The sequence below is a fragment of the Leucoraja erinacea genome, chromosome 6 (assembly GCF_028641065.1).
Source record: "Leucoraja erinacea ecotype New England chromosome 6, Leri_hhj_1, whole genome shotgun sequence".
Taxonomy (NCBI): domain Eukaryota; kingdom Metazoa; phylum Chordata; class Chondrichthyes; order Rajiformes; family Rajidae; genus Leucoraja; species Leucoraja erinaceus.
The window spans coordinates 47,971,246-47,984,393 of record NC_073382.1 but is presented as its reverse complement, the minus strand read 5'-3'; the positions used below and the strand labels follow the sequence as shown (position 1 = coordinate 47,984,393).

At 39.4% G+C, this 13,148-nt stretch overlaps 1 protein-coding gene across 3 annotated transcripts in view; it reads right to left on the bottom strand.

Annotated features, from left to right (window-relative positions):
* Window positions 1–13,148, bottom strand: part of LOC129698081 (spermatogenesis-associated protein 13-like) — a 108,469-nt gene that overhangs the window by 39,237 nt on the left and 56,084 nt on the right. For all 3 annotated transcript variants that reach the window (XM_055636944.1, XM_055636946.1, XM_055636945.1), the window contains one exon: window positions 11,043–12,797. In XM_055636944.1, coding sequence (XP_055492919.1) covers window positions 11,043–12,797 — 1,755 coding nt within the window. The remainder of the gene's footprint in view (window positions 1–11,042; window positions 12,798–13,148) is intronic.

The window sequence follows — 13,148 nt, the reverse complement described above, 5'->3', positions numbered from 1 at the left end:
TTTAGGGACAGGAAAGGGATGTATGTGCGACAATGAGTATCCATCTTGACATCACCATGAATTTTAAAGTATTTAAGAGTACAAATAAAACAGATTCCTTTGCTAGCATGCCAAAGATACCCGTAAATTTTGAATTATTTTAGCACCAAGGATAATTCTAAATTACAAGACTAGGTTTCCAGTCTGTACAGATATAATGTTGGCAATACTTTATACACCCAAAAATTAAAAGTCAGGCAGTTTTATAAAGGGCAAATGTTAGTCAGCAACTAATCCTTGCAGATATTAAAAGTAATTAGCCAAAATAAATTTATTATAATATCTACCACACGGTGAGATATTGATGTGCAACACATGCACTGATATAATATACAGTTCTTATTGATAGTGGCCATTTAGACAACCATTTATTTTTGATATTAACCCGTTTTGGAACATGCCAGTCAGTCTGACAATCTCAAAGTCATATGTACAGCAGACTAACAACATAGAACATCAACTGCATACTTTGCACCATGCATCACAACTTAAAACCTCAAAGTTTCTAACAAAATACAAATGGCAATTGTTGTGGTTGAGATATAAAAGATGCATAGACTCCCTCCAGTCACAAAATGCTGGACAGGCAGCATCTCTGGATAGAAGGGAGTGACGATTCGGGTCAAGACCATTCTTCAGTCTTCAGTCAAAGGGAGTTCTCGACCCGAAACATCACCGATTCCTTCTATCCAGAGATGCTGCCTGTCCAGCTGAGATGCTCCAGCATTTTAAGTCTATCTTCGGTGTAAAGCAGCATCTGCAGTTCCTTCCTACACGGAGTCCCCCCAGTCTGTTGAACAGATTTAAAAATTATCTTCTGAGTATGATATTTCTCATATATCCCCTCATACATTTATCTTTTAATTTTGGTACTTACAAAATTAAGTCATATAGAAAATTTGCACTTAAGCTACTCCAGTTTCAGCCATTAGAAAAAAGAAAACAAGTCCCATAGTTTAAAAACACTTCATTTTTTGCATCATGTCTTTTGACAAACAACATAAACTAATTAAATGGAAAAATATTTTTTCTCTTTATTTGATGATTTGCACTCTCGGTCTGAATTTGATGCAATAGGGTTTTGCCTGTTCTCTTGCACGATATTATTTGCTTAGATAGGAGTCATAAAGATATTTCTGCAGGGAAATGTAACCTTATTTGTGTTTGTGGTAAGGTACCATCATTCACATTGCATTCATCACGTCAGTTGTCAGAGCAGTGATATTTTTTTATACCAGGTTGGGAATAATGTAATCCTCCTTGAGCTGCTAAATACTGAACCTTCTGAAGCGGCTTAAAAAATGATGTTGTTTTATTTAGCTGTTTTGTGCACAGCGGAATCCTGACAAGCCACAGCTATGATACAAGGAAAATCAGGGTGATAAAAAGGAACTGCAGATGCTGGTTTATACTGGTTTATACCAAAGATAGATAAAAAATGCTGGAGTAACTCAGCGAATCAGGCAGAATCTCTGGAGAAAATGGAGAGTTGACATTTCGGGTTGGGACCCTTTCTCAGACTCGAGAAGACTTCAGTCTGAAGAAGTGTCCCGACCCGAAATGTCACCTATCCATTTTCTCCAGAGATGCTGCCTGACCCGCTGAGCTACTCCAGCATTTTGTGTCTAAAATCAGGGTGATCTTTGTGTACTGTAATTATTTCAAGAAAAATTGTGAAAAACAATGGAAAAATCAATGGAGCACTTATTTAAAACATTGCTAGTGCTCGGAAATGTGGAGGCAAGAGAGAATGTGACGTGTGTGATGAACTTTACTTTGTTCAAAATTTGTTAATATATTTACACAAGATGCTAGAGGCGATTATGTGATCTAATGTTTAGCAAGCCCCCAGGAACACATCCAAGCTATTGAGGGAATGCAGCGCAGGTTCACCAGGTTCATTCTCAGGATGGTGACACCAACATAGGATGAAGGAAAGGATCAACTGGGCTTATATTCACTGGAATTTAGAAGGATGAGAGGAAATCTTATAGAAACATATAAAATTAACGGATTGGACAGGCTAGATGCAGGAAAATTGTTCCCTATGTTGGGGGAGTCCAGAAGCAGGGGTCACAATTTAAGAATAAGGGGTAGGCCCTTTAGGACTGAGATGAAATAAGTTTTCACCCAGAGAGTTGTGAATCTGTGGAATTCTCTGCCACAAAAGGCGGTGGAGGCCAATTCATTGGATGTTTTCAAGAGAGGGTTAGATTTAGCTCTTAGGGCTAAAGGAATCAAGGGTTATGGGGAAAAAGCAGGAATGGGGTACTGATAGGCCATGATCATATTGAATGGTGGTGCTGGCTCGAAGGGCTAAATGGCCTGCTCCTGCACCTAATTTTCTATATTTCTATGTTTAAACTGTGAGCCTGGTTCTTGACTCCCCCAACATCGGGAACATTTTTCCTGCATCTAGTCTGTCCAATACTTTAAGACTTTTGCCTTGCATTACAGTGAGGAGGTGCCTGGTAGACTCACTGGGGTGGATGTTAAATCTGTGTTCATTGTGTGTTTTGTTATTTTATTCTATGTCATGACTGCAAGGCATGAAACTTCATTCAGACTGAAAAGTCTGAATGACAATAAAGGATACTTTGACCTTGACCTTTGATTGGACGGTAGCCGGAATCTATAGAACATGGGAAAATGATTACCAACGCAACCAAATTTCTAGGACCACCTCCTGAGTACTCTGGAATGCAGACTATCAGGCCCTGGGGATTTATCTGCCTTCAGTCCCAACAATTTACCTAACAACATTTACAGACTAATGTGGATTCCCTTCAGTTCCTCCCTCCCACTAGATCCTCTGTCCCATAGTATTTCTGGGAGATTGCGTCTTCCTTAGTGAAGCCAGAACCAAACAATGTGCTTGTTTAACTGTTCTGCCATTTCCTTGTTTCCCATTATAAATTCACCTGTCTCTGTTTGTAAGGGACTAACAGTGCATTCAGAAAGTATTCAGAAACCTTCACTTTTCCACATTTTGTTACATTACAGCCTTATTCTAAAATGAATTAAATTCATTTTTTTTAAATCATCAATCTACACACAATACCCCATAATAAAAAAAAGTGAAAACAGGTGTTCAGAAATGTTTGCAAAGTAATAAAAAAGAAATAACTGAAATATCACATTTACATAAGTATTCAGACCCTTTACTCAGTGCATTGTTGAGGCACCTTTGGCAGCGTTTACAGCCTCAAGTCTTCTTGGATATGACGCTACAAGCTTGACACACCTGTATTTGGGTAATTTCTCCCATTCTTCTCTGCAGATCCTCTCAAGCTCTGTCAGGTTGGATGTGGAGCATCGATGCACAGCTATTTTCAGATCCCTCCAAAGATGTTCGATCGGGTTTAAGTCTGGGCTCTGGCTGGGCCACTCAAGAATATTCACAGACTTGTCATGAAGCCACCCCTGCGTTGTCTTGGCTGTGTGCTGAGGGTCGTTGTCCTCTTGGAAGGTGAACCTCTGCCCCAGTCTGAGGTCCAGAATGCTCTGGAGCAGGTTTTCATCAAGGATCTCTCTGTACTTTGCACCGTTCATCTTTCCCCGATCCCGAGTAGACTCCCAGTTCCTGCTGTTGAAAACCATCCCCACAGCATGATGCAGTATGGTATTGGCCAGGTGATGAGTGGTGCCTGGTTTCCTCCAGACGTGACGCTTGGCATTCAGGCCAAATAGTTCAATCTTGGTTTCATCAGACGAGAGAATCTTGTTTTTCCATGGTCTGAGGGTCCTTTAGTTGCCTTTTGGCAAACTCCAAGCGGGCTGTCATGTGTCTTTACTGTGGAGTGGCTTCCGTTTGGTCACTCTACCATAAGGGCCTGATTGGTGGAGTGCTGCAGATATGGTCGTCCTTCTGGAAGGTTCTCTCATCTCCACAGAGGAACTCTGGAGCTCTGTCAGAGTTACCATCGGGTTCTTGGTCACCTCCCTGACCAAGGTCCTTCTTCCCCGATTCCTCAGTTTGGCCGGGCGGCCAGCTCTATGAAGAGTCCTGGAGGTGGTTCCAAATTTCTTCCATTTAAGAATGACAGAGGCCATTGTGCTCTTCAGGACCTGCAATGCTGCACAAATTGTTTTATACCATTCCCCAGATCTATGTCTCGACACAATCCTGTGTCGGAGGTCTACGGTCAATTCCTTCTTCTTCATGGCTTAGTTTTTGCTCTGACATGCACTGTCAATTGTAGGACCTTTATATAGACAGGTGTGTGCCTTTCCAAATCATGTCCAATCAATTTAATTTACCACTGGTGAACGCCAATCAAGTTGTAGAAACATCTCAAGGATAATCAATGCAAACAGGACAAACCTAAGCTCAATTTTGAGTGCAAAGGGTCTGAATACTTATGTAAATGTGATATTTCAGTTATTTCTTTTTAATTACTTTGCAAAATTTTCTAAACAACTGTTTCCGCTTCTTCATTCTGGGGCATTGTGTGTAGATTGATGATAAAAAAAAAGAATTTAATCCATTTTAAAATAATGCTGTAAAGTAACAAAATGTGGAAAAAAGTGAAGGGGTCTGAATACTTTCAGAATGCACTGTACTTTGTCTTCCCTAATCTTTTCCTTTTTACATATCTAAAGATGCTTTTACACAATTTTTATATTCCCCGCAAGCTTTCTTTCATGTTCTTTTTTCGCCCTCATAATTAACCCAGCTGATGGTCCCCAGGGCCTGATGCTCTGCATCCCAGGGTACTTAAGGAAGTGATTCTAGAAATTGTGGATGCATTGGTGATAATTTTCCAATGTTCTATAGACTCAGGATCAGTTCCTGTGGATTGGAGGGTAGCTAATGTTATCCCACTTTTTAAGAAAGGCAGGAGAGAGAAAACAGGGAATTATAGACCAGTTAGCCTGACATCGGTGGTGGGGAAGATGCTGGAGTCAATTATAAAAGATGAGATAGCCGCATATTTGGATAGCAGTAACAGGATCGGTCCAAATCAGCATGGATTTACAAAGGCGAAATCATGCTTGACTAATCTTTTTTGAAGAGGTAACTCGGAAAATGGACAAGGGAGAGCCAATGGATGTTCTGTATCTGGACTTTCAGAAAGCATTTGATAAGGTCCCACATAGGAGATTAATGGGCAAAATTAGGGCACATGGTATTGGGGGTAGAGTGCCGACATGGATAGAGAAGTGGTTGGCAGGCAGGAAACAAAGAGTAGGGATTAACGGGTCACTTTCAGAATGGCAGGCAGTGACAAGTGGGGTACCGCAAGGCTCGGTGCTGGGACCGAAGCTATTTACAATATGCATCAATGATTTGGATGAAGGGATTCAAAGTAACATTAGCAAATTTGCAGATGATACAAAGATGGGTGGCAGTGTGAACTGTGAGGAGGATGCTATGAGAATGCAGGGTGACTTGGACAGGTTGGGGGAGTGGGCAGATGCATGGCAGATGAAGTATAATGCGGATAAATGTGAGATTGCAGGTACAGCAGGCAGTAAAGAAAGCAAATGGCATGTTGGCCTTTATACCAAGAGGAATCGAATATAGGAGCAAAGAGGTCCTTCTGCAATTGTACAGAGCCCGAGTGAGACCATACCTGGAGTATTGTGTGCAGTTTTGGTCCCCCAATTTGAGGAAGGACATTCTTGCTATTGAGGGAGTGCAGCGTAGGTTTACAAGATTAATTCCCGGGATGGCGGGACTGTCTCATTGAAACATATAATATTGTTAAGGGCTTGGACACACTAGAGGCAGGAAACATGTTCCCGATGTTGGGGAAGTCCAGAACCAGGGGCCACAGTTTAAGAATAAGGAGTAAACCATTTAGAACGGAGACGAGGAAACACTTTTTCTCGCAGAGGGTGTTGATTCTGTGGAATTCTCTGCCTCAGAGGGTGGTGGAGGCAGGTTCTCTGGATGCTTTCAAGAGAGAGCTAGATAGGGCTCTTAAAAATAGCAATCAGGGGATATGGGGAGAAGGCAGGAACGGGGTACAGATTGGGGATGATCAGCCATGATCACATTGAATAGCGGTGCTGGCTCGAAGGGCCAAATGGCCTACTCCTGCACCTATTGTCTATTGTCTAACCCCTTTGTCCTCTGTAGAATTCTAAATTTCTCCCAGTCTTTCAGTTTGCTGCGTTCTCTAGCTAATTCATATGCCTTTTCCTTGGATTTAACACTCTCCTTGACTTCCCTCGTTAGCCACGGTTGAGCTGTCTTCCCAGTTTTACTTTTTCACCTGACAGGGATGAACAATTTTTGGAATTCATCCATGGGGTCTTTAAATCTTTGCCATTGCATCTCCACCCTCAACCCTTGAAGTATTAATTGCTATCCTAGCCAATTCCCATCTCATACCACCTTCTAAGACTCTTTTCTTTAAGTTCAGGACCCCAGTTGCTGAATTGACCGTGTCACTCTCCATCTTAATGCAGAATTCCACCATATTATGGTCACTGTTGCCCAAGGGGCCTTACACAACAAGATCGCAAACTAATCCTTTCTCATTACACAATATCCAGTCCAGAATGGCTTGCCCTCTAGTCGGTTCCTCAGATTCAGATTCAGATTCAGATTCAATTTTAATTGTCATTGTCAGTGTACAGTACAGAGACAACAAAATGCATTTAGCATCTCCCTGGAAGAGCGACATAGCAAATGATTTGAATAAATAATAATAAGTGTCCGGGGGGGGTGGTGATTGGCAGTCACCGAGGTACGTGTTGAGTAGAGTGACAGCCGCCGGGAAGAAGCTGTTCCTCGACCTGCTGGTTCGGCAACGGAGAGACCTGTAGCGCCTCCCGGATGGTAGGAGGGTAAACAGTCCATATTAGCTACATATTATCCTCTACATATTAGCTTAACAAACCATTCCATATACATTCCAGGAAATCCTCCTCCTCAGCGCTGCTACCAATTTAGTTTGCCCATTCTATATATGTAGATTAAAGTCACCCATGATAACTGGTGTACCTTTGCTACACACATCCCTAATTTCCTGCTTGATGCTATCCCCAACTTCCCTACTGCGGTTGGTGGTCTGTATACAACTCCAACAAGCGTTTTCTTCCCTTGGCTATTTCACAGTTCTACCCATACCAATTCCACAGCATCCAAGCTAATGTCTCTCCTTACTATTGCATTAATCTCTTTAACCAACAATGCCACCCCACCTCCCCTTCCTTTCTGTCTCCTTCCTGAATATTCAATACCCCTGTATGTTTAGCTCCTAGCCTTGGTCACCTTGGTGTTCAATAAAAATTAATACATTACTAAGCCTTTTCAGGAGTTAAGAATTAACCACATAAAGACCAGACTAGTTAAGGTGTTAGATTTATATCTCAGAAGGACAGTAGAGTCATAGACATAGAATCGTACAGCATAGAAACAGGCTCTTTGGCCCAACTCGCCCATGTTGACCAAGATGCCCCATCTGCGCTAGTCCCACCTGCCCGCATTTGGCCTATATCTCTCCAAATCTTTCCTATCCATGAACCAGTCCAAATGTTTTAACGTTAACAAATAACCTTTTATTTAAAACAGAAAGTAATTTTATAAACATTGCTACATAATTTACTTTAAAACATTTTTTTTCAAATTATCAATTCTTTACATCCCCAATTAGTGGATAATTCTCCAGGGCTGGACCAAGAGCATCGTCAGACCTTGTCATAAGCCAGGGAGGAAATTGCAGGGGCCCATGCAGAGATATTTGCACCGGACAAGCCAGGGAACTACAGCCTGGTGAGCCTGACTGACATCAGTGGTGGGAAAATTGTTGGAGGGGATTCCTGGGGACAGTATCTCCCAGCGTTTGGATAGGCACAGACTGATTAGGGATCGTCAGAATGGCTGTGTATGTCGGAAATCATACTAACCTCTGTAAACTTGGCAGGTTGGTTTTGCTTTTTAAACTTGGATTCAAATTCCACTCATTTTGTACCACATTTTTAATAAAATGGTTAACAAAAATTGTTATTTGGATTTCAGTAATTTATAAAAATTCCACTGGAAGTAGAATCACAAACTGCAGCTAAAATAATGATAATGAATGGTTATTTGAATACAAAATTATAATTTGAGGTTTATTCTGAATTTTCCAAATCAGATTCCTATCATGAATTATCATGCAGCTTAAGTTCACACTGTTGCAATTTATAAATGTTGAATCTTTTGTATCACTCATAATATCAAACCACTAATTGTTTGCAAATATGATAAACCTCCATAACGGGGCAAAAGAAAATAAAGTTGGAGAATATAAAATTAAATATTGCATATTTGAAATTAAATAAAATACTTTAAAGATTCAGCAGATTAGGCTGAATCTGTGGAAGGAATAAATACTATTTATTTCATTCCCCTTGCATGTTTTTCCTCTACCTACAAAATTTTTGTAAGGTGTCCTTGAGACTCTTGAAAGGCGCCAATAAATAAAATTTATTATTATTATTATTATTATTAAGTACTCCAGTTTGATTACATTTTATTTGAGAGACATAAGCACCCTGTGACTCAGAACAACAAAAGACAAGGCTCAAGTGAATCAGGATGCAACTGGAATCAGGGACATAAGAGAGGAAGGAAGATATCATTGTGGCCCAATGATGAAATATTGATGATGTTGAAGCTTGGGAGTAAGTTGAAATGGAAGAGAAATATTATTGTGCTGATTGCCATGGAAGATGATTTTGGATAAATCGCCTTACCACTGATTTTATTATGGTTGGTGTTTGCTAATTCTGATGCCACACAGACCAATGAAACCATTATAGCCAAGCATAATAGTGCTGCTGCTAGCACTGAAGACCAGCTAATATTAATTGTCTTCTTGATTATTTTAGTAAATGTACTGATAAAGCACAGAGAGCAACATTTCTTTCCCCTATATGTCTCGCAAACAAAGGAGGACTAACTGTTGCGTTATTTAATAATGATGGATCTGTTGCGCTTACCATTGATGAGGTCATGAAAATGATAGTTTTAAAAAGGTGACAGTGTCTGGTCTAAACAGTATTTCTCTTAATAAATTTAAAGGGCGATTATGAGATTTTAGCCAAGATATATTCAATGGAGATTACTTGCAAGAGGATTCCACATGATTTTAAAAACAGTCATACTCATTCCTTACCCCCAAATCAGATGCTCTAATTTTGCTTTAAAATATTGATCACTGGTAACAGATTACAATTGGATTCATTGTTTTGAGGACCATCACTAAAATTATTTTCAAATGATTAGCAAATACAATTATGATTAATGATCGGCAGAAGGGCTCTACAATTGTCACTCCTGATTGTAACCAGAATATCTCTATTTAAAATAACATATTGATTGGTGCCAAGAAAAACTTTAAGGACTGTGTAGTTGTTTTCATTTGCCTTTTTAAGGCTTTTGATTAAGTAGAACATATGATTACAGGCAAAGTGTTACGCCATTAAGTAGTCTGCAGGGATTTTACCAGTATTGTTTTTCTTAACTTTGATTCTTCTATGCTGAATGAAGGTAAAAGAGGGAAAACAGCTGCAATTTCCACAAATAAACCATGGTATAGGAACAGTGTGGATGGTTGTTGAGAAGGGAATCCCACATGGTTTGTGATAATGGCAAGTACTGGACTTGGATACCATGCTCAATGAGAATGTAGGCGTGGTTGGATGTTGCTGTACAGATAGAGGACAATGACTGGTCATTGGGCAAGGAGCAAAATTCCATATGTACCCATCTTTTAAAACTTATTATGGAGCATTGTCAGATCTCCTTTGGGTCTATTGCTGATGCTAAGGGCAAATGGTTCCTGGAAAATGACTTTCCTTTGAGTTTTCTTAGGAGCATGAGCTTTAAGACCTTCTTATCACTGGTATCCCGAGCTGTCTTATCTTGGACTATTAAAAATGTATACATCAATATACAAAGTAAATCTAAATTTTTATATTTTCTTGCCTGAACACATTAGATAATGTTGCCATTAATAACTAGACGGTCTTGCCCAGTTTTGCTAGTATGTCTATGGATGGTTTTCGGGTTGGGTCATCAACTTATTTTTCCCTGCCCATTTTAATATCTCATGGATAGTCGTGAATTTTTATGTAGCCGACCAACATTAAAAGTCAAAATAGATGATTTTTATTATATTATATTAACACAAGGGCCTGTTTCCATGCTGTATAACTATGAATTTATGAAATACTACTATTTCTTATGTACTTTGATTAGATTATTAGATGGTACCATAATCCAATTGCCTAACTCGGTTTTAGAGACTGACCATCACCTGGGCACTCCTTCAATAATGTAGGCACCAACCTACTTTTAAGTCCTGCAATAAACATACAAAACTTCAAATAATACACAGTATAAACTATGTTTGCTACATATAAATCGATGGGCCGAAAGGCCCAATTCTGCTGCCATGCCTTATTGCCTTATGGTGTTAAACACAGATTCACTCAATTCAATGGCATTAAAAGAATAATCCAGGACACTAGTTCAAGTAAACTAATTGATGTAATTCATGTGCAAACTTAGAATCCCTCATAACTCAGCTGTAGTAAAAATAACTGAGTAATTTAAAAGTAGCTTTTGTAGCACTTACCCACTACTTAAAGAAATGAAGTCTTCAAACTTTCAAGGCTATTTTCCCATCTCATCAGTGCCAAAATAATGCTGATTGCTTCAATTGCAGCATTTCTTAGTTCTTCATCCAACTTAATGGCATAAGAATTTATGTGCAAATAAATGTGCAAATAATTTATGTGCAATTTTCTATGTGTGAATTTCTTTCATGAGCATATTATGAGTACTTGGACTTTAAGTGCATTGTAAAAAGTCTCTATATATTTAAAATACCAAGGCATAACCAAAGCCTTCAGAGGAAAAGCAGACTTTTTTCATGTGTCAAGATTCCTACCACAACAGCAGATTAAGTAGTTATTAATCATTTTTACTGTGTATTGGACATTGTTTTGTTAAAAGAAAAATTATTTATTTGGGAGAGATTAATGAGGACATTAAATATTACCTCTTCTTTCTTTTCATCCATTTCCGAAATCATTGTGTTCAGACTGAGCTGCGAATAGCTGCTAATGCCACTGTCCTCATTGCCGTCAAAGTATACTGTTTGCACCATATCCTGAAAAGATACAGGACATCTTCCAGTTTTTGGAATGTTTCCTTCAGTTCGTCCATCGCTGTCCGTTGAGCTAAGAGACAAATTACTATATTGATTTGAACAATGGAATGGACTCTGAGGTTTAGAAGTCACTGCTGTGTCAGGTGTTTTGGGCTGTTCATTTCTAATTATGAGCCGAGTCGATTCACTTGAATTGTTAAAAAAAACGTCATCAGTCGTGGGACTAATGGGAGAACAGGTAATTAGATCACTTGGATTTGTTACAGCTTTGCTGAAGCATTGGGAAGGTCTATTGATTTGAAATTCTGGTGAAGACAATGATTTCTCCATGTCCATGATAACAATTGGAACACTTATGGTGGTGGATGGGCTACAGGGTTCCAGAGAAGAAGAATCGTTCTTCCAGTTGGATTTATATGTGTGTCTTTCACTGTCAGCACCACTAGAAACTCTTCGAGAATAATCATCATGCAGCCTGCTATTAGATCGGATTCCTTGTTCATATAATGGTGAATTTTCCTTTGAAGGGCTTTCTCGCCTTTTTACACCTTCTGTAACATTACTCACTAATCTTAGCATTCTGTCAAAACCTTTAGTCCTGACTGGGCTTCTCCAATGTTTTGATTGTATTTTAGTATTGCCTGTGGAGTCCTCATCGTTTTCCGAAGTGCTTGCTGTTTTTCCTAAATCTACATTTGCATTGGTTACTTTTAACTCTGTAAAGTTGCAGGCCGATTTCCTTTTAAAGGAACTTTTCTTGAAAAAGCTTAAATTATCAGTGCTTTTGCTTCTTCTGTAGATAACTTTGTGGTTTTTACAATTGGTTACCATTGAATCACTAACGTTCGATTCTTGGGCCCCAAGCGGCGCAATGCTGGTAGAGTTCTCTTGAATTGGAGATTTATCATAGTCAATTAAATTTATCCGTCCAATCCTGTAAGCACGTCTAATGCTCCGTGATCGGTGGGTGTGGCGCAAAAAGACTTCATCGACGTCTTCAGTTTCTGAGCCATCTGAGGCACGGTCATCTGCAGAGCTACATATGTCCTGTAAAGTCTCTGTGCAAGAATATTTATTCTGCATTTGTACGCCATGGCCATTTTGCATATGTTTGTGCTCATTTTCAACATTTTCCACATTTCTGACTGCAGAGTTATCTCTCACTTGAATTCCATGAAAAACTGTAGATTTAAATTTTTTTAAGGAACTCATTTTCCTCAGGGTTGATAAGGCATTCCACGTGGGAGTATTTCCCATCATTATCACAGAACTGGGTCTATTGTCAGAGCTCCAAATGACCTTCTTCCTTGGACTTGAAAATACTTGCATATTTTTTGAAGGACTTGTGCTATCCCTACTCTCCTGTCCATTGATGTTTCTCTGATCATAATAATTATCCATCTTCTGAGGAGATGAACTTTGGAACATCCTAGAGTCTGAATTACCTGTGGATAACAAGATATCAATGCTCCCATTTGTAGATCCATTACACGATTTTACGTTGCCATTGTGATAAATGTTGGAAGAAGTTGGGCCACTGATCAGCTTGACATGGCCGTTTTCATTAATTGACCCCACTTCAGTTTCACTTTCCTTCATTTCATCTATCTGGTATGACATTAGTGACTCACTGGATTCAAGAGTCTGTATGGAAAAAATACAAAGAAAGGAGTTAATAATATTTTTTGCATTTATTAACAATGGCAAACCATTTTGGCTGGATGAAGTAAATTAACCATAACTACTGAGAATCCGCTAAGTTTTAAAATGTATATATAAACTATCTGCTATTAGAACATAGTTACCAGTGGCACAGCAGATGGTGCTTCCGCCTTACAGTTCCAATCACCCCCAACCCCTTATGCTGGCTATGTGGAGTTTGCACATTCTAACAGTGACCTCATCAGTTTCTCAGGGTGATAGACACAAAGTGCTGGAGTAACTTAGCTGGTCAGGCAGCATTAATTCCTTTCCACACAGTTTCTCCAGGTGCTT